Source organism: Artemia franciscana, chromosome 1 (assembly GCF_032884065.1).
Source record: "Artemia franciscana chromosome 1, ASM3288406v1, whole genome shotgun sequence".
NCBI lineage: Eukaryota > Metazoa > Arthropoda > Branchiopoda > Anostraca > Artemiidae > Artemia > Artemia franciscana.
This window is the reverse complement of record NC_088863.1, coordinates 7,921,005-7,943,668: the sequence shown is the minus strand read 5'-3', so window position 1 is coordinate 7,943,668 and position 22,664 is coordinate 7,921,005. Positions and strand designations below refer to the sequence as shown.

The window sequence follows — 22,664 nt, the reverse complement described above, 5'->3', positions numbered from 1 at the left end:
CGTTCAGGATGTTCTACTTTTGGCTTATCAAGTGTAACTTCTGAAAGGATTAAAAATGATCAGAATCATCATAAATAATCACATCACATGTTTTCAGATCCAGGTTGGTGAATAAGTTATCAATTAAAGACGCGGTAGTGTCTGTGACGCGAGTAGGGATACGGCATGCAGGAAGCATTCCAGTACTAAGGAATGAAGAAATAAATCCATTTGCTAAGCTAGAATTATTTTGAGCTTGTTTGAGTTTAGACGGAGCAAGGAGGTCGATGTTAAAATCCCCCATAAATAGTAGTTTTTTATACCAACTTAGCATGGAAGATAACAGTTTATCGAGAGATTCCAAAAATTTGGCTGGTGACCCACAAGGCGGTCTATATAACACACAGCAAAGCAGAGTTTCACTCTTAGTTTCAATTTCCACAAGGATAAATTCAAAAAGCATTTCTTCATAAAGGTTATCAAATCCGTAATAATTTTAGTTGCCAGTTCATGTTTAACAAACATACTAATACCACCGTGTTTCCGTGTTTCTCTGTTCTTAAATAAATGTTTATACCCATCTATACGAGCGAGGGGGGCAGACGACTCAGAAAGGAACGTCTCACAAGCCCCAAAAATATCGACTCCGTGATTAGCAAGGAACAACGACAATTGGTCAAGGCTTTTTAACAATCCCCTACAGTTAAGGGAAGCGATTCTTAAGCTTCCAGGCGTAGGTCGGTATTTAGGGACTTTTTCGGTAACAAATAATTATTTTCAGGGAGGTTATCAATAAAAAATCACGATCATCTTTACTATGGATTCCCAGCTTTGAAAAATGCTTTGCAAGATCCAGGGGACTTTTTTGGAGACGGAGTAGTTTTTTAGCGGTATTTCCAAACTCATTTAAATTACTAAATATAATGACTTACCAAAGAATCTGGGGGTTTGAATCTGGATGGATGGTTACTTACACGAGACTGTGTACCAAACAGAAAGACATGTGATGACACTAAAAAATAAGAACCAGGACAGAAACGGAACTTGATTATTTCTACTACTACTACTAGGTCTAGAAAAAAGCACAAAGAACGTTCAACAGAAACACCCATCACAGTGTTTAACTCAGTGCGTTTACTTCAATTCAACAGCTTTTGTTATCCTTTAAGATACAGCAACATCATCGTATGTAATCCATTGATCATTGCTAGCATTTCTCACTTCCAACTTTAAAGACGAACCATTTTGCTTAAGTCGAACGTATGCAAAAGACTTCGACTCGCGTATTTCTTTTGCTTTTGCCAGTAACAGGTTTCTTCGCGCGTTGAGTTCAGGAGGCAGGTCAGTGCATATCCGCATGCCCGATCCTTTTAGTTTCCCAACAGATTTTAGTACAGTTTGAACCTCCCATTCATTCAGGCATGAGAACATAACAGGCGGTGCTGCCTTTTTGGTGGAATTCGATGCCGAACAGACACATTGTCGAACCTTTGTTTAATTCGGAATAGCCTTGTTATCTTGGGGCTGTCTTCGAGACCAGGTTGTTTTTTCATGACTTCTTCGAAATTAGCTTGTAGAGTTTCGCCATGTTTTTCTTTCGTTAGTCCGTGTAATATCAGGTTCAGCCTCCGATCTCGTACTTCTAGCTCCAAAAGTCTCTGGTTGGTCGAGTCAGTCGCTTTTATTTTAACATCTAGTGTAGATTGAAGCGCAGCGATTATTGTGTCCTTTTCTTCAATCTCAGACTTCAGTTTTACAATTTCCGATTTTAGCTGATTAATCCATTATCGATTTTATCCATTAGGCGAAGGAATTGTTGTTTTACTGTTTTACTTTTACTATTTTACGTTTACTATGAAGTGTTTTTGGTTACTGAACTGTTATTGGTTAGAACGTAGAAACCATGGCAATAGTCATGAGGAAAAATTACTGTTAATTTCGTTACTGTTTTCTTTTATGATAATATTCCATAAAATTTTCAGTGTTCTTTCAACAAAATATAAAAAAAAGTGTTGTTGGAGTTCTCAAGAAATGCGTAGAGAGGCCTAATCAGAGGCACCGCTGTAGCCCTGCCTATAGTAAAGGCCATACTGCTCCAATGTTTTAATATTATTATTAGTTTTTTTCCCCAGAGGCCCTTCATTTGGAAGGCGTGGTCGTATACAATTTAAAGGGTATTAAAAAGAGTATTTAAAGAGTATTAAAGAGTAAAGGATTGAAAATTGGGAAGTTTTAGTGCCCTTTTAATATTTAAAGTGACCAAAGGGCAACTATCCCCCCTCAAGGCCTTTATCCCTAAATATATCCAATCAAAATTATGAGATAGTCATTTTGTTCAATATAATTTAAAGATCAAATAACAAGACCTCAGGGGTTGACACAACTTCCGGAGCTCGGGGGAAGTGTTTTAAGCTAAGCCCGGGACAGATAAGGTTTCTGTAAGGGGTGGTCGTATAAACATCACCGTTCGCTCATTCGATTGGAAATTGAACGTTTAAATTATCTTTTTAAGACCCATCAAAATTTATCAGCGGGTAAACTTCATGTTCAACATACCCTATATGGTCAACATTTAGGGGTTTTGAGTGGTGCCCGGGGGGGCATTTAAGGTTTTTTATGGAAGAAATGTTCGTCTCAATTTCAGAGGGGACCCAAATGATTATAATTCTATTCATTCTAGTCGAAGAGCTTTTAATGCAGTTCTAGTTCCCTTTTTCCTTTTTTAAGAGTCAAAAGTGATCCGATGGCAAATAGCCCCTCCCCCACCAACCCTCTTTTTCAAAATTCGTCTGATAGAATTTTTGTACAATCATTTTCTTTAAAATTGACCAAAAGTTATACAACAAAAACTCCAGAGATAACACATCCCCCCAGAACCTGAGACAAATGTTGTAAACTATGCCCTCAGGGTATAAAAGGCTTTTATAGAAGGGATGGTAGCAGGCACTTTGGAGTGGGGTCATTGAATTGTAAATCGGAATTCCATTGATCTATTTAAGAGTCAAAAGTAACCGGAGGGCCAATAGTCCCCCTCCCCCCCCCCCACAAAGAGCCTTTTTCCCAATTCAATCCGATAAAAGTTTGAGATTGCCATTTTATTCAAAATAGTCTAAAGCTGAAATAGCAATAACTATAAGGGTGACACGACCTCCCAGATCCTAAGGCCGACTGTTGTAAGTAATGCATAGGGGGCATATAAGGTTGTTATATAAAGGGTGGTAGTATAGACTTTAGAGGTGTTTCATTCGATAAGAAATGGAAAGTTCTAGATACTTTTTAAGAGTCAAAAGTTAACGGAGGATGTTTCCCACCTTCCCCATTACACACACCCTTTTTTCCCCAAACGCATATCATTAAAATTTTTAGATATAAATTTTGTTTGAAATAGTTCACCGGTCAGATAACAAACAATTCGGGGTCAATATACCACCTTAGACCCCCAGAGTAAGGATTATAACTTATGCCTGGGGGTATATAAAGTTTTTCAGGAAAAAGATAAACTTTGAAAGGGACTCAAATGACTAGAAATTGAAAGTTCTAGTTCCCTCTCTGAGAGCTAAAGGTAATGTGATAGCGACCAGCCCCCCACCCTAACAGCCAACTTTAACCTTAATGCGTCCGATCGAATTTTTGAGATTTTATTTTGTTTAAAATAGACCAAAGAGCTAATGTTGTATCTTTTGTCTGGGGTAATATAAAGTTCTTATGCGAGGTTTTTGAAATATTTCAAAGACCAGATAAGCCCAAACCCCAGCCCCACTGAAAATCTTAAGGAGGGTAGTTTATCCAGGCCCCGGCGCTCAGCTCAAGGCAGGCTTCTATATACGAATTTTCACTGTCGTCTGTATTCTAAACGCAGACAATTTGAAACTCTTCTTAACGTCATGACATCCAAATGGATCTTAAATTAGAAGTAGTGACTTTTTAAAATTGTGTTTTTTTTATATGACCTTGAACTTTTGCCTCGGCTTGTCTTTTGTCATTATGAAAGGAATATCACCGAACGTTTGTTTCTTTTAATTGTTCAGGTTGTGGGACAAAACCTTTTTTTTTCTCCCAACAATTTATCTAGTCCAGGTTTTTGATTTCCAAAATTACGGTAGGCATTGATGAACACCTTTGTTTCTTTTAGTTGTTCATGTGGTGGGACAAAGCTTCTTCTTTTCCTCCGATTGGCTTTTTTCATTGTGAAAGACCTTTCGCCAGTCCTTTGGTTTCTTTTAATTGTTCAGGTAGTGGGACATTTTTCAACCGATTTATCTAGTCAAAGTTTCTGATTTTCAAAGGTGTGGTAGGTACCGACAACCTTGTCCATGTCAAAATCAACAATCCAATCATCATTCCTACCATTTTCAGTTTGTATGGTTGATTTTATCTTGGCCTGTCTTTCGCCATTATGAAATATATATATTGCCGAGCCTCAATTTATCAAACAATTCGTGGTAACGAACTGTGTGTAAGGAGCGACCCGAAACTCTAAAAAACGGAACTTTGATGCTAAAATATACATCAAAAGAATCAGATTTCCATGCTCATTTTAAATATATAAGTTTCATCAAATTTAATCTTTGTCATCAAAAGTTACGAGCCTTAAAATATTTGCCTTATTTTAGAAAATAGGAGAAAACACCCTCTAAAAGTCACAGAATCTTAAAGAAAATCACACCATCGCATTCGGCGTATCAGAGAACCCTGTAGCGAAATTTTCAAGCTCCTATCTACAAAAATGTGGAATTTCGTATTTTTTGCCAGAAGATGAATCACGGGTGCGTGTTTATTTGTTTGTTTTGTTTTTGTTTTTTCCAGGGTTCATCGTATCGACCAATTGGTCCTAGAATGTCGCAAGGGGGCTCATTCTAACGGAAATGAAAAGTTCTAGTGCCCTTTTTAAGTGACCGAAAAAATTGGAGGGCACCTAGGCCCCCTCCCACGCTCATTTTTTCTCCAAAGTCAACTGGACAAAATTTTGAGATAGCCATTTTTTCCGCATAGTCAAAAACCCTAATAACTATGTCTTTGGGAATGACTTACTCCCCCACAGTCCCTGGGGGAGGGGCTGCAAGTTACAAACTTCGACCAGTGTTTACATATAATAATGGTTATTGGGAAGTGTACAGTCGTTTTCAGGGGATTTTTTTGGTTTTGGGGGTGGGGTTCAAGGGAGGGGGCTTTGTGGGAGGATTTTTCTTTAGAGAAATATGTCATGGGGAACAGAAATTCAATGATAAGGGCGAAGGATTTTCTAAAATTACTATAAAAAAAATGAAAAAATAAACATGGAAAAGTTTTTTTTTCAATTGAAAGTAAAGAGTAGCATTATAAACTTAAAACGAACAGAGATTATAACGCATATGAGGGGTTCTAAAAATACTTTAGCATAAAGAGCGAGGTATTTAGGAGGAGAAATACCTCGCTCTTTATGCTATAGTATTTTTAGTAATTTCAACTATTTACGGCCTTTCTGCTTCAGGGGTTATCCTTGAAGAATTGGGACAAAACTTACGATTTAGTGTAAAGAACAAGATATTAACAAAGGTGAAAACCCCCTCATATACATAATAAAAATTAAAGAATATAAAAGTTTGTTATGTAAGTTACTTCTTAAGTTACGTATATTTTTTACTAATAAAAATATTCGTTAAAAATTAAAATTTATAGTTGCCTTTTTATGTAACCGAAAAATTGCATGGCAACTAGGCCTCCTTCCCCATCCCTTATTTTTCAAAATCGTCTGATCAAAACTAAGAGAAAGCTATTTAGCCAAAAAAGGAATTAATATGCAAATTTCATTTTAGTAATTTATGTGTGGAGAGCCAAAATCAAACATGCATTAATTCAAAAACGTTCAGAAATTACATAAAAAAAACTAGTTTTTTTAACTGAAAGTAAGGAGCGACATTAAAACTTAAAACGAACAGAAATTACTCCGTATATGAAATGGGTTGTCCCCTCCGCAATTCCTCGCTCTTTACGCTAAAGTTTGACTCTTTGCCACAATTCTGCTTTTTAAAACAATTAAAGATGTTAAGGTCTCCATGCATGCCGGGATGGCCTAGGTGGTTAAGCGATCGACTGATCATCAGTTGTGATTCCAAATTTCGACTCTCACTGTTTAATGATTCTTTTGGAATTCAACCCTAAAATAAAACAGTCGAGCTTTGTTTATTTTAATTAGTTGTTTTGGGCATCAAATTTTTTTCTTATCTAAGCTATTTGTTATAGGCTGCTTCCTAATAAGTTGTTAAATATTTATAGCATGGTGATATAACAAATCTGAGGTAGAAGGCTCGAAATTGTGTGTGCACGATTTTGACTTTACTTGATGAAAGGGCCTAACCAAACTTGAAAAATCACGTCATTAACAGGATTGAAATAGGATTTAACCAAGCTCTCGTTCGTGCTTGAGGTCCAGGGGACTTGTTTTTGTCTGGATTAAATCCCGCTTAAGTGTTTTGTCTAGGCATGAGAAGATTAATTTTTCTATGTCCTACAGTGTTTGGAAGCATCACCTTTACAGAAGATATACAATTTAAATGATTAAAATCATGTGAAAATTGCAACTTGGAATTTTACAACGTTAATGAACTGATGTATATCATATTGACATTTTGAATAATGAGTCTGGAAATTTTGAACTGTTCTTGTTGGGAGTTAATAAAACTGACATTCCAGAAATAGAAAACATGAAATCAGGTGATATAGAAATTATTTAATCAGGCTGGAAAGCTGAGGTGCATAAAAGGGTATTATGATTTATAATGATGAACAAAATCTCTAAATCTTGCTGAGAAATGGGAGGTCTTAGTCATAGAATGCTAATCGCTCAATTGGGACTAAAAAGCGCAAGGTATCAGCCATATTAAATTATGCCCCTACAGAACCGACAAGCGTAGACCTTATTCATATTAATAGTATTTTACCATTTTTTTCCTTTTTCATTTTTCAATCCCATTTTCCAGACTGTTCCTATCTTAGGGACTTTGTGCACATTATCTCAATAATTATGCTAAACCAGCTAAGCCATGAGCTGATAAAAACAACTGATTTACATAAAATCAAATGCAAATATAAAAAAAAAATGTACATGATGTACATTAAATCAGATGTGTTGATAATGTGGAATGGGCTGATTTCTCCAAGCGTAGTCATTACTCAGCCACTTAACAAAACTTTGATAAACTGTATCAGCTGCCAGTGAACAAGAAAATAGGTGAATGTAGCTTTATTGACTAAGCAACAAAATTTTACAATAGTTTAGCAGATACCATAGTTTCTGCACAAATGTGTGACTTATGGACCAGCAACCCCCCTCCCACTTACAGAACTCAGAACCAAATCCCTCATTTGTTCACTTTAGAAAGTTTTAAAATAAGAATCTTTTGAACGTCTAAAGATGTTAAAGTTTGAATTCATCATCCCATAGGATTTGTGCTTTTGGTACAAGTTTTACAGCAAGGAAGGGAGTCCCAAACATTGCAGTTGATGCTTGATATGGTAAATGACTCAAATATAGTCCTAATATTCTACCACTAGGCATACTATTGTCCTGTATAGTGTCATAAAAGTTTGATGTTAAATATCCTGAAACTTCTCTTAATTTGAAGCTTATTATAATTAGTATTTTGCAAAATAATTGACGCATAATGATTACACTCAGTCTCCCGATCTAAAACTCGCCAAATATTCTTTTCGAGAAGAGTATTAAATCATTGCAATAAACTGAAAGATTCAACTGTCAGTGCTCTCTCCATCCAGTTCTTCAAAAATCAACTTGACAGAGAGTGGGAGAAGAAACAGTGGAGGTTCAACTGGAAGTCATCAACTCAAGAGCACTACAGGTCTGGAAGACCTTAAAGCTCTCAGTTGGATTATGCTAATTAAGGTAATACCAGTGTATAGGCTTATCGTTTAGCCAGGGTTTCACAAAGGATTACTATTTTGATATTTTACAGCCTTTTATCACTGTCAACAGTTTGAACTATTTGGACTCAGTGACCTGCAGGGATTATAGAAGTTTCAAAAAAGTGGAATAATTGGATTATTATTTATGGACTATATTACTTGTGTAATAGCTAGCTGTTGATAAACACTTGCTGTGTAAAAACCTGTTTGATGGGTTGGCATCAAAAATTAGACATTATTGAGCATAAGAAAATTAGACATTATCAAGTTTGTCATGTCTCACAGAGTTAATGATGTTGCAATTGGCAAATTCTACAACTATCCTTTGTGGCCTGTTCAAATAGTCAGTATAACTGCATCAAAGAAGGGAAAATCTTATCAAGTATTATGCTATGGATCACACAAAAAAGCATCCTTGAATAAGGGATTCATTTTGCCATTCAAAGGGAATTTTTCCAAAGCTTCAAAGAAAAAACAAACAAAAGGAGTTCAAGGTGCTTTTACGGAACTTGACACATTTCTGGATGTGCATCAAGAAATAATCTGAATTGCTGGTGCTGCTTCAACAAACAGTGTATCTTCAATCTTGTCTGCCCTATTAAATTTGCAGAGTGAAATTGCCAAATTGAAAAATAATCTTATTCAGGATATTCACAAACAGGTGATTGAGAAATGTTTAGGTAGCAAAAGCATGGTCAGTGAACAAGCAATTAACACTATTGTCTGCAAGATCTACAATGCAATAAGTCTTGATTACAGCTTGAAATTTGTAAATATTTGAAGATGCTCAAGGGGTTTCAAGGTGAAATAACAGTGCTGAAATTTTTTTCCAAATTCTAAAATATTGCAACAAAAATTCGGAACAGGATAGAAGGTTGAACGTTTTTCTAATCCTTGGACTGTCTCAGATAGGTAGAGAAACACTGCCCAGTAGCATCCTAGAGTTATTCAATGCTAAGATGAGGATCTGTGTGCTTGCTAGTGACATCAAATCAACTGAACGCTTATATGCTTGAGTTAGTTCAGCAGAGAATATTCTCCTGCCCATTCTTGTCTCTTTTTATTTTTTTAATTATGCAAAGCATCATGAACAAAAAGAAGCTGGCCAGATTGAATGTATTTATATCCAAGTATTTAACCCCAAATGGCAAGTAATTGCTAATTCTGGCATATGACAAATGGAGAGTTAGGAATGTCTGGACTGATGGTGGCTATGTACTAGCCAAGCTGAAAAACAGTTCAGCCATCTTGAAAATTAGGTCACTCAGTGATCAGTATGTCATGTTATGGATCAAGGGGGTCTGGATTTGTTGATAAAGGAAGGAGTTTTGTATTGGGTGAGGTAAAATCTCTTGCTGTGGCTTGAAGGACGGCTTGAGACTCTTCTTATTGAAATCAATGATAAATCTGATAAAAAACATAGTTGTTGGTTTGGTCTATAAGACATCATAATTTAATAAGCATGTCCATATTGAGGAGATGGAGAAATTTAATAATAATCATAAATATAAAACAGTAATGATTGATTTCAATATTGACCTTCTTAAAAGTGCAATCCATCAAGATTTTCTTAACTTAATGATTTCACCATTCCAGTATCCCCTGGTAAAAACTCCTTCACAAGTAACTGATAAGTCTGCAATGCTGATTGATAAAATATTTGTGAATGGAAAGCTGCTTGAAAGTTCATACGCTGTCGTTTTACTTACAGATGGATCCTACCATCTCTGTCTTTGTAGTAAAATAAAAAATCTTACTGGGTTATATGTATGGTTGGTCGAATATATAAAACATTTTTTTGTGAATTAAGAAAAGGTAACTTAAAAAAACTTGAGAAACAAATGGGTGATTTAGATTTTACTCCAGTTTTTGAAGAACATAACCTGTTGGTTTTGTATGATATTTTTGTTGCAATGTTTACAAAGATATTGAATGAGAAATGTCCTCATAGAAGAATTAAAAGGGATAGAACAAAATTCCCAGAGAAACAATACATTACACAGGGTATTCTAAATTCTGTAGGTTGGAAAAATGAATTGTATAAAATATACCTATGTGAAAGATTTGTCGTTAATTTTCATCAGTTTAATATTTGCCAGAATACTTAAAATGGATTGCAATGGAAAGCTGAAAAAATGTATTTACAAAATGAATTTATAAAGCGCAAATATGATATAAAAAACATCATGGAAAATGATAAATTCACTCCTGGGTCTAAAGGGTAAAATAGAAGTTATTAATAAATTACAATCAGAGGGGGGGGGGGGGGTGACTACTCCAAAGGATGCTGCAAGTTATTTATGTGGATATTTTTCTATTGAGGGATCAAAACTTTGCAATGATGCTTGGAAAAGAATTAAGTGGCCTCCCAAAATAGTTCAGTTGGAAGTTCCAGTAGATAATCAGTTGGTTTTTAATGCTCGTACTATAAATGAGTGAGTAAAAATATCAGTAGAATGCAATCAAATTAAAGTGTTGCATATATAATTTCTCTTAAGATTGCTAAATCAGTTGTAACACCAGTTGTTGGTAATTTTGATTAATAAATCTATGGAAAAATGAATTTTCTTGGAAGTTTTGAAGGTGGCTATTATAATACCATTGCACAAAGGAGGTAAGAGAGACAAACCTTCAAACAAAAGACCCACTTCTATCCTCCCTTTTTTTCAAAAATGAATGAAAAGGTGATAGTATCCAGGCTAACTGATTACATTAAAAATAATAAAATTCTTATAAATAACCTATTTGGCTATAGAAAAAAAAATCCACAGAAATGGCAACTATTAAACTTGCTGACTGGATAAATACGTTGTTTGAAGCAGGACTGATTCCAGCTACTTTACTCCTAGATTTGAAGAAAGCTTTTGACAAGCTATAACAGTTATTACTTAAGCTGGAAAAAAGTCAGTGTGACTGGAAAGAGTTTGTCTTTGTTTGAATCTTATTTAAGTGACCAGAAGCAAATGTAGTGAATGGGTGTTTTACTTCTGTGGCTAATGTCATTACTTGCGGAATACCCCAGGTTCTGTACTAGGTCCTCTTCTTTTTTTTTAATTTTTATGGATCAGATTAAGTAGTATTTGTCAGAGGCTGGTTTTATCCTTTTTGTTGACAATACCCTTTACTCTTAGCTGTTCCATCAGTTAATCTACTTTTTTTTTTTATATAAAATGATAAAATGCAATGACTGAGTGTTTCAAGTGGACAGATTTCAATCTTTTGACATTATTTTTTTGCCCCCTCTGTATGGGATATTATTCCAATTGAAATAAGAAACTTGGTTCATCTGGCTTCCTTCAAGGCTGCAGTTAAGAGATTTTTCCTTGCTAAATAATAGTATGTATATGCATATAGCTGATATGTTTGTATGTAAAACTATTTAGGGTAGAGAAGACTGTCACCTGCTGCCAACAAACCTTTTGGGGCTTTCTTAACAGGTGCTGCAAAGTATACACTTCTAAAATTTATCTCATCTTAACATGCTTGTAAATCTTCAACTGGTTATCAAATTGAATACCTAAATCCCATACAGAATCTGCAGATGAAACAGATGTATTACCAAGAAAATAATGATGAGTTTATCTTTTTGAAAAGTCGAGAAGACTGTCACCTGCTGCCAATAAACCCTTTGGGGCTTTCTTAACAGGTGCTGCAAAGTATACACTCCTAAAATAAAATTTATCCCATCTTAACATGCTTGTAAAACTTCAACTGGTTATCAAATCGAATACCTAAATCCCATACTGAATCTGCAGATGAATAGATGTATTACCAAGAAAATAATGATGAGTTTATCTTTTTGAAAAGTAATCAGGTAAAAACATTTTTGATGTTTTACAAACATTGAGTTCAATTTGCACCAATTATTTAGGGATTCAGATCCTCTTACATAAGGTTAACATCTTCAGGGGAGCTGACCTTTTTATACAGGTTTGCATTATCTGTAAATAGTTTGACAGTGGAGTGATGAATTACCCCAGGCAAATCATTGACAAACAAACAAAATAACACTGCGCCCAAACAACTGCCTTGCAGCACACCATTCAAAATCAAACTCTCACTTGAAAGTGCAATACTGACTACAAACTGCTGGTAATGGCTTGATAAGCAATCTTTTGGCCTAATCCATGCTAAAGTTCTACTGCCTAGCTCATACTTTTCACATTTTCAAGCAACAAACTAACTGACATTCTGTCAAATGCTTTACTGATCTCAATGTACAAGCAATCAAACTATAAACCAAAGTCAGCCATATTTTGGAAATCTTTTAAAGCTTCTAGCAACTGCGTATTGCATGACCTGCTTTTTCTGAAACCATGTTGTGATGGATGCCATAATTTATTTCGCCTGAACCAATCCTGTATCCAATATACGATAATACTTTCAACAACTCCTCAAAAATTGAGGTGTTTGAAATTGGATGATAATTTGCAAATTTGGACTTAGATCCTCCTTTATGGACTGGTTTTATGACTACTTTTTTCCACATTAAGGGGTATTTACCACTCAATAAAAAATGGTATATCACTTGGGGGGGGGCGCGAAGCGCCCCACCAACTAGGTGTTGGGGTGGCGCGAAGCGCCACCCCAACAGCTAGTAAAATAATAATTGTCACCATAAAGATTACTTTCTTAAAGAAAATTAACCCTTCCTCCCATGGAATGAATACAGAGTGACAAACATGCTTGAGCCTAGACGCATCATAGCTTTAAATCTGGCCCTAGAGATAACCAGTCAATTTCAAAGTGACAAAAAAAAAATATTTTGAGTTTCCCAGCTGCAGAGGAAATAGGCTAATCCGCAAAATGACACATTTATTCCTGGAAATTCACAATTTTATACAAGATAAATGGTTAATATGGACATTATCTTAATGCTTGATACAGCTGAGCAGAATCACTTGATTTTTTATGAAGTTATGTGTATTGATGTAACAATGCACATCAGCTATTATGAGCTGATGTAGGTAATGTCATTATGTAGGTAAGGAGGGCATGTCAGGTGGTGAAAAGAGTGTATTTAAATGCCCAAATTGTCCAACTCTTAATTAACCTTCAGATGAACATAGATAGGGATATGGATAGGGCAATAATAAAGCTCTCACCTCCCTTTTTTTAGACTAAGGATGCCAGGGGTTGACACCTACCTTCTTATTGTGGAAAACTGTGTCTGATATTTATTTGATAGCTTCATTTAACTAAAATGATTTGTTTCATATTTTATAAATTATATACAGCAAAGTTTAAGTGCACATGAGCTAATATGAAGAAGGAATTGTGGGTTATTTTTCATGCTGGGGGGAGGGGTTTCAAGATGCCTCAGAGAGAGAATTTTAAAGGATAAACATCTGTGCTTTCAATGAACCTTCTTCTAAATAGAGAGTGAGTTTTGGAGAAGGAGAGGTAGAAATTGTTGTTTAATTCTCCCTTGATTCATGGGAACATTGTTGGTCTATGTCTTTGTTATTGGTGCTTGGTGGAAGTAAAAGGGCTCCTCCCATTACAACAACCCTTTTCAGCCTAGCATTCAAATTTTCAGCCTAACAAATTTTGCTTTTTCTGCATTTACTTTGAAAGCCATGGTTGCAAACAGGATAAAATGCAATTATAAACACAAGCAATGTAAAAAGAAAGCTAAGACACATAATGCCAAAAAATTGATTGTAATAATCCACCGTGATAATGGAGCATCTTCTTGACAGTGTTAGGCCAAGCATTTTTATTTTTTTACTGAGGTATAAGTACCTAGTACTTTAGTAAATTTTCGTCAAAGCATGAGTATCATGTATTCCTTCAAAATTCTACTTAAGTTAAAAGTATTTAAAATAAGAACTTTAGTACGTAAGTATTGAAGTATTGAGGCTCTACTTATAATCTACAAGTCACCACTGGAGTATCTGCTTGTTTCCCCAGTAGGTACTGACAAAGACCAAACAAGTCAGGTAAATAGTAAGGAATATCAATTGAAGTTATCTCACAAAGTTAACTACCAGTAAGCTTCCATGCTGATTTTTATTAGAAAAACTCCTATGGCAATGGTACTATCATTATTAGGAGGAGGGGTGGACTCAATATCAGTAGGTTAGGGTTCAGGCCTTTAAGGCCCATTGCCTCTGCACACCAAAAACTATGCTCCATCTATTGTTGAGGGGGGCAATGATGGGTTTGGCCTCCCTACTCTTACCATATATCTTGCCAGCTGTTGGGCTTCTCCTTTTCTTACTTTGTCCTCCAGCTTAATAATAATATGATGAAATATTTCAGGCCAGTGTCTAATACTAGCTGGACATTCTTCTATCAGATGCCTTCTTGTTTCCACAGTGACCATCTGTGACCATCTGTTTCAGTTGTAGAAAATGTTTAGTCAGGGAGGGATGGAACTTTGGAAGTAATATCTTTGTTTCCTTACATCCCTCCTTCTTATGACAATTTTATTCAGCTCTCTCATGGCTCCAACTCATCACTGCCACCTTCCAGCAACCTTGAGAAATTGGGATGAAAGGTTCTGGACCAAAATATCTCAGTGATGTCCCAGCCTTAGCTGCCTCATCTGTCTTCTCGTTACCCACTATTCCAGAGTGCCCTGGGACCCATATTAGGTTAATTTTTTTCCTTTGAATGACAAGCTGTTCAGGGCTTTTTAACATTCCAATTCTCTATTTTGCCAGCTCTTTGTGTCCTGCAGAGCCTTTAGGCATGTTTGATTGTCAGTTAAGATACATATGTCTTTTCGTCTTTTTTTCTATTTCCAACAGTCTTCCAGCTGCCCATTCTATTCCAAACGTTTCAGCCTGAAAATTATAGCAAATTTTCCCAGGTGATAACTGATTACCTCCTTGTCCACATTAGGAGCATTCTCATGTATTTTTCCTCTGGTACCTGATTTTTCATCATACTGTAAACCATCAGTATTAAAGATTATTGCATTACTTTGGTCCAGCAGCTCTATCTCCTGCCCCACTTCCATTCTGTTCTTCATGACAATTTAGAATTGCCTCTTTGGTTGTATTGTTGGAATAGTTTCATCTTTGGGCATGAGCAGCTCCCTGCACTGTAACAATGAGCTACAGATGCCACCTGAAGATGGTCTACATAGCCCTCCATATTCTAAAATAGAGTCTTGACAGTGGTCAAGTATGGTTTTGAGGTGTGAGCACTCTGAAAAAAAGAGAAGGATTCACTAGATATTTTTCAGAATATTTGTCTACGGATTGTTTTGAGTTTTTGACTGACTGACCGTATTTTAAACAGTAGACTCTACAAAAATTTTTGTTCAATGCTACTTAATAGAGATAGGACACAGTTTGTGTATGAAGGCCAAGAGAACAATAAAAAAAAAAAATTTGATGAGGAGGGCATCAGCATTTTAGAAATACCTAGGTGTGTAAAGGTCAAAAATCAGTTGCGAACCTCCGCTATAAGGAAAAAATTGATCTGTGGCATCGAGTATTGCTTAGGTAACTCAGGAAATTAAATTGTGTTATCAGGCTTAATTCGTTGTCATATCTTTTTAATTTTTATATCGGATGGAAAACAAAAAGCCAATTTTTCCATAATAAGTCACAATTTTAATGCTTTTGCGGATTTTGGGTTTGACTAGTCCCTTTTTTGCCTTGAAACCTAGTCTTTCTGTTTTAAAATAAATAAAATTATCTCATTAGCACCAAAAAAAAATTCTATTGTCACAAAAATCTTGTTTGAATATAAATAAACTTAAGCCTAAATAAGATTTAAAACCAAATTTCTAATACATAAAGTTTGATAACAAACAAAACTATAAAACAATTTCCCAAAAAAACAAAGAGTAAAATGAGGGTATCCAGGTATTTGAAAAGACGAAATAAAACAGAAAAAACAAAAATATCAGAAAGATATTCTGCCAAGTGCTCGAACTTAAGTGCTCGAACGCAGAATAAAAATTAATATACTTTTTGAAAAAAAGGAAATTTTTGTGATGAAGAAAGGCATTGCAAAAAAAGCATAAAATAACAAATGAAAGAGTAGTATTTCCTTTGTTTCGATTTGTTTTTTAGTTTGTTTCAGCGTATCTTCCATTTTGCTAGGTTTCACTTAAAAATAATAAAAAAAGTTAGGTGTTTGAGCACTGAGGATGACTTGGCAAGGTCATTGCCGAAATACTTATTTTACTTTTCACTCTTGTTTTTTCTACTGGCAGAAAGCTATCCTGATTCTCTTGTTTTATTACGTTTTTTTTTCATCCAACTTCAATCTGTAACCAAACCCAAAATTCCATGAAATTACATTCTTAGGTCATTTCAATTTTTCTATGTGTATAGTTTACCGCTGCACGATCAGTGGCTCTGGTTATTTCTAGTCCTTTTAAAGCCCAGCTAAAGTCTCAATGCTCAATCTCATCAAGTTCTCATTCTTTACTATTGTGCCAAGGTATTCTTCAATTGTAATTAATGTTGGGCATAATGTATCTTTCAATAGGTCATTCATACAATCTGTCTATGAAGCATGTTATGACCATTTTCACTTTAACAGAACTTTGTATTTTACTAATACAAAGTTGTATTTAAAACTTTGTGCTTAACAAGAACTTTGCATTTATCACTATCTGCAAAGATTAGTATCTTCGTATTTAAAACGTTTAAACACCATTTCCATTTCCAAAAAGGGATTTTAAACAGTTTTTATAATAAAGACGAATTGTCTTACTAAAAATTATCCATGTAAGAGGTGGTAAGAAACAACCAAAGTATTGGGGTATATAACCCGCGAAGGCTAGACACTGCATCTGATTTTTCTTCTCAGTTTTACTACATATGAGATGACGCATTGCAGCACTCAAGGCGTTCACCAATATCAGACAGATTCCATTTAAAACTTGAACCTTCGCTGTGACAATATTTTGTTGACTAAATCCAATATGAACATCGACTCGATTTTTCAACCGTATTTCGATTCTGGCCAGAAAAACAGAAAGAAAAAGTAGAATTAACTGAGGAGTGTAGAACAATATTAATGGATCTATGTTTTCTTCAACAACAAACTTTTCTTTTAAAACACCTGCGCAAATCTTAAATATCTTATAACTCTTGTAGTATTTCAAAGAGAATAAGAAAGGAAGCAAGAGCAAAAAGTTAATAAATATGGTAGTTAATATTAATTTTTTATCTGACCATCGTTGAATCTTTTTCGTAAATGTCAAGAGAGCAAAACGAGTCAACAGACAAAGAGAATGGCAAAATAAGTTAATGTAAATGATTAATAAACCACAAATGGGAAATATATGGCAAAATAACATGTTCATCTCAAATATATAACGGTAAATCCAAAGATTATTAAGAAATTTAGAATACAGGTTGCCTTCATAATGTCATTTATGATTGTCTTTCTCAATGAAATATTCCTTAGAGCCAACAAAAATAGAACATTCGTGAAAATGACAGTCACAAAGGACAAAAAATAGACACAGAGTATTATAACCTGTAGATATTCCATTTTTGTAGTTTAATACTTTTTCACACTGATAGAACCAAAACTCTACTGGTGAAAACCAAATTTTGTAAACAGAGCTTCAATTGTTTCAGTGTATTAGCCTTGACACCATGGTAATACCCATGAGACGAAAATAATTATTCTTTTACTGTTTTACTTTTTAGTTGAAGTGTTATTATCTACTGAACTATGATTGGTTAAAACTTAGAAACCATGACAATAGACATGAGGTGAAAAATTACTGTTTTACTTTTCGTTACTGTTTTTTTTATGATAATCATCCATGAAATTTTCGATGTTCTTTCAACAAAATATATACAAAGTGCTGACGGAGCTCTCAATAAATGTGTAGAGAGGCCTAATCAGAGGTACCGCTTCAGCACTGCCTATAGTAAAGGCCATACGGCTCCAATGTTTTAATACCTGGAGCCCGGGGCAATGGGTTTTTAAGTTTTGCCCAGGGGGTATAAAAGTTTTCTTAGGAAGAGATGGTCGTACGAATTTCGGAGGAAACTCAGATGACTAGAAATTCTAGTCATTCTAGTCGTAGAACTTATAATGAAGTTCTAGTTCCCTTTTTTAAGAGTTAAAACTGACCCAATGGCAAATAGCCCCCCCCCACAAGCCCTCTTTTCCCCAAATGCGTCTGATCAAACTTTTATACAACCATTTTGTTCAAAATAGACCAAAAAGTATACAACAAAAACTACAAGGATAACACAGCCCCCCCCCCAGAACCCGGGGAAAAATGTTGTAAACTATACCCTCGGGGTATATTAGGCTTTTATAGAAGGGATGGTAGCCTAAGCTTTGGAGGGGGGTCATTCATTTTCAATTTGTTCGGTTTTTTTTACTACCACTATTACTACTAACAACTCATCGCAACACCAAACCGTCTGAGGCCAACACAGCTACGCACGCTCAAACCGAGAAAACCTAGAGAGATATGAGACGCATAAAAATACCTTCATTCAGTTCAGAGGAAAGCAAAAAGACACTATGTAAATAACAAAACATCGGAAATTTGGAAAGATGGATGAAAAGTCTGGAAGATCATTAATTCGCTTTTGTGACGAAATGATATGAGAGCAGAATTGCCTTCCAGACTTTTTTGTCAACGGAAAGGCTGTTACGGAGCCCAATGAGGCTGCAAAAGAACTCAGTACACTTTCCGCAGGGATAGGAGGAATTACATCTAATTCTGTGATAATATTGGATAATATTTGCTATATGTTATTTATTAATTTATTTACTACTAGCTGTTGGGGCCCTTCGCGCCCCCCAAGCCCCCCCGCGCGCGTAAGTTGTTACGCGCCATATTAGTTACGCGCCATTGTAGTTGTGTCCCGCCTGTGAATAGATATATATATATATATATATATATATATATATATATATATATATATATATATATATATATATATATATATATATATATATATATATATATATATATATATATATATATATATATATATATATATATATATATATATATATATATATATATATATATATATATATATATATATATATATATATGTATATATATATATTTATGTTTTTAACTACGTAAAACATGCGAATATACAACATTCTTCGCTATCCCATTGTCTGTGCATATAAATAGATTGTCAGGTTTACTGACTCTTGAACATGCAACATATAATTGTCCATGGGAAAAACAATCCGTATTCAGATCTATACCTCATTATTCTAATGATTTGTCCCTGTGTCCTGGTCGTCATTTATATTCCCTGTGTCCCGGTCGTGATTTGTGTTCGGGTGTCCCAGTCTGTAATTTCTCTTTGAGGTTCCCGGTCGTCATTTATATTCCCTGTGTCCCGGTCGTCATTTGTGTCCCGATGTCCCGGTATGTAATTTTTTCAGTTGACAAACATGACGTCAGTCGACAAACAATTTCATGACGCATACAGCTCAATCCTTATAATGACGTCAGTCGACAAACATGACGTCAGTCGACACACAAACATGAGGTCACTCGACACTCACACATACACACACAGACAACTTATTTTTATATATATATATATAGATAACTAGCTGTTGGGGTGGTCGCGCCCCACCAAGCCCCCCCGCGCGCACAAGTCGTTACGTGCCATTGTAGTTGTGTCCCTGTGTCCCACCTGTGAATATATATATATATATATATATATATATATATATATATATATATATATATATATATATATATATATATATATATATATATATATATACTACGTAAAACTTGCGAATGTACAACATTCTTGGCTGTCCCATTGTCTGTGCATATAAATAGATTGTCTGGTTTACCGACTCTTGAACATGCAACATATAATTGTCCATGGGAAAAACAATCTGTATTCAGATATATACCTCATTATTCTAATGATTGCCCTTGAACTTTGTTGATGGTGATTGCTAATCGAACATTCCCTGTGTCCCTGTCGTCATTTATATATCCTCCTGTGCCCCCCGGCGTCCCCGTTGTTGTTGTTTCCCTGTGTCCCGGTCGTCATTTGTGTCCCGGTGTCCCAGTCTGTAATTTCTCTTTGAGTGTCGCGGTCGTCATTTATATTCCCTGTGTCCCGGTGTCCCGGTCATCATTTGTGTTCCGGTGTCTCGGTCTGTAATTTCTCTTTGAGTGTCCTGGTCGTCATTTATATTCCCTCTGTCCCGATCGTCATTTGTGTCCCGGTGCTTTGTTGATGGTGATTGCTAATCGAACATTCCTTGTGTCCCGGTCGCTTTCTCTTTGAGTGTCCCGGTCGTCATTTATATTCCCTATGTCCCGGTGTCCCGGTCGTCATTTGTGTCCCGATGTCCCGGTGTGTAATTTCGTCCAACATATTTTTTACTCTTCCTATTTTGTATCTGCTGTCTTTGGGTTCTTTTTAAGATAATATGAAAAAAACTTCGTTTTCTTAAAGAGTTAAAGAGGCTGCGTCCCAAAGTCGAACCTTAAAACGTACAGGAATTAGAAGAGGCAGTTTGGGGGCTGCCGCCCCCCAAACCCCCAGCTTTTAAAGACTCTTTTGTACAGTTTTTTTTTGTGGGGGGACTTCATTGTTACTAATTACTAGTTTCGGCGCAATGGTTCTCCTGTCCTCTTGTGTTTAACATTTTTCGAAGTTATTCCATTATTCATTCATTTCAATTTTTTGTTAATTAAAAGAGGGCCTTTCCGAAGCCAAGAGCGGGGGGTTAGCAAGAAAACAAAAAACCTGTACAAAAGAGTCTTTAAAAGCTGGGGGTTTGGGGGGCGGCAGCCCCCCAACTGCCTCTTCTAATTCCTGTACGTTTTAAGGTTCGACTTTGGGACGCAGCCTCTTTAACTCTTTAAGAAAACGAAGTTTTTTTCGTATTATTTCTGTACGTTTTTCTACAATCCATGGTGGATGTAATTTAATAATTCCTGTACTCCTCGTACAGGAATTAGGAGAGGAACTTGGGTGGCTGCCGCCCCTCCCCGCTTTTAAATCATTGTATAAAATAGAAAAAAATAGATAGAATGACCGAAATGTTTCTTTTGCTCATAAGAAGCTAATATTCTGTTATCTCTCAATTGATAAGCTGTCCAGGTGTTATCAAAATTATACACTTTTATTTTGATGTTGTGAAAAAAACCGCCCGTAAGGGACTTGAACCCTTGACCAGAGGATTAAAAGTCCCACGCTCTACCGACTGAGCTAATCACTTGCATGTGTGTAAATATAACTTCTCAATAACTTTTAAAAATTTCAAATTAACATGGGCTCTTATGGAGAGAAATGCGTTAATTAAATAGCTAATGCGTGGTTTCTGGAAAACAGGGAAGGAGTTATCGGATCGAGCTGAAATTTCGCGGATAAGCTCCTGGGCCGTAGGGGACTTTAACTTGTGAATTTCAGCCCGATCGGACAACGTTAAAAGGGGGTTGGGGTGGGGTTGGGGGGTCGAAACTTTCGGGGGGTTAAGATTTTCCTACGAAACTTTCCAGGAAAATTACTCGGAGAATTCCGCATCGAATAAGTCTTCGTACACACAGATCCGATGTCGGCTGTGACCTGTAGGCGTCTAGGAAAAAAAAGAAAATGAATTTTAAGTGGCTATGCGTGGTTTCTGGAAAACAGGGAAGGAGTTATTGGATCGAGCTGAAATTTCGCGGATAAGCTCCTGGGCCCTAGGGGACCTTAACTTGTGAATTTCAGCCCGATCGGACAACGTTAAAGGGGGGCTGGGGTTGACGGGTCGAAACTTTCGGCCAGATTTTCCCCATGAGGAAAATTTGGAGGGGGATGAAATTTGGCAAGTTTCTTAGTTGGAGCTCGGGCTACGAAATGCATCCCTCCCCATCCCTCTGCGACCACTGGAACCGAAGATCGGTTAACATTATCGTGGGTCGCCTCTTTATAGAGGCACGAGTGTGCCTCCTTGAAGTAAGTAAGTAAGACAACACTAGACCCTTAAGGTCCAAACTAGTAGTGCTGACCCTCGTTTCATGGCCCTTCAGCCAGGAAGTGCAGTGGGGGCTGTTGCCAACCATTCTGTGCTTTCACACACCCCTCCTGCTTACCTTCCTCAGATTTCTCCAGGTACCCATTTAGAGCTCAGTCGACTCTGGCTGAGCTGACCCACGCTACTGACCCATGTCCCAAACCATGTAATTGGTCACAAACTGGGATTTAACCCACGCCCTTGGACAAAGAATTCTCACACCAGCGCGCCAATCATTTAGCCAAGACGGCTTTGAGTTCATTGATGGTTCATCTGTAGTCTGACAGCACTTTTAACTGCTTCTTCCTCTAGAACATTTTCTATGGGCTGAAGTCCCTGTATAAGCTCTATGGATGCCGTAGTGGTTTCATGATATGCTCATGTAATTATTGGGAATGCTAGCCTTTGCATCCTTATTAAGGGGGTTATGAGGCTTGCAAATTCGGGTCAAATTGACCCAACATCTATTCTATATGACAGAACAGGTCTAATTACTGTCCTATGTAAACACATGATCTTATTGGGAGTCAAGCCCCAGCTAGGGAAGCTGGGGCTTTTCTTGCCTTTTCAAGACAATGTGTTTTCCGGCTCAGTTGGTGATCAATCAATCCTTATCCCTAGGTGTTTCACCTGTTTTTCAGGGATAATGTGTGATCATATATTTTTAGAGCAAAGGTAGCTTGCTATTTTTTTTTTGTGAATACTACTACTTCACTTTTTGAGGTGCTAAATATAGTTTATGATTATGTGACCATATTTGGATGTTGTCCAGCAGAGGCTGTCCCAATTGAAGAAGTGTCCTTAGATATTTTCCTCTCAGTAAGAATAGTAGGTCATTC

At 36.2% G+C, this 22,664-nt stretch overlaps 3 protein-coding genes across 3 annotated transcripts in view; all 3 read left to right on the top strand.

Annotated features, from left to right (window-relative positions):
* Positions 1–22,664, top strand: part of LOC136025011 (histone-lysine N-methyltransferase, H3 lysine-79 specific-like) — a 469,133-nt gene that overhangs the window by 184,058 nt on the left and 262,411 nt on the right. The window lies entirely within an intron of this gene.
* LOC136025019 (trichohyalin-like) overlaps positions 1–22,664 on the top strand; it is a gene marked incomplete at its 5' end in the record, with an annotated part of 228,437 nt that overhangs the window by 84,153 nt on the left and 121,620 nt on the right.
* Positions 1–22,664, top strand: part of LOC136041565 (uncharacterized) — a 76,304-nt gene that overhangs the window by 10,341 nt on the left and 43,299 nt on the right. The window contains exon 4 of the mRNA XM_065726290.1: positions 7,706–7,861. Within this exon, the coding sequence (XP_065582362.1) occupies positions 7,706–7,861 (156 nt within the window). The remainder of the gene's footprint in view (positions 1–7,705; positions 7,862–22,664) is intronic.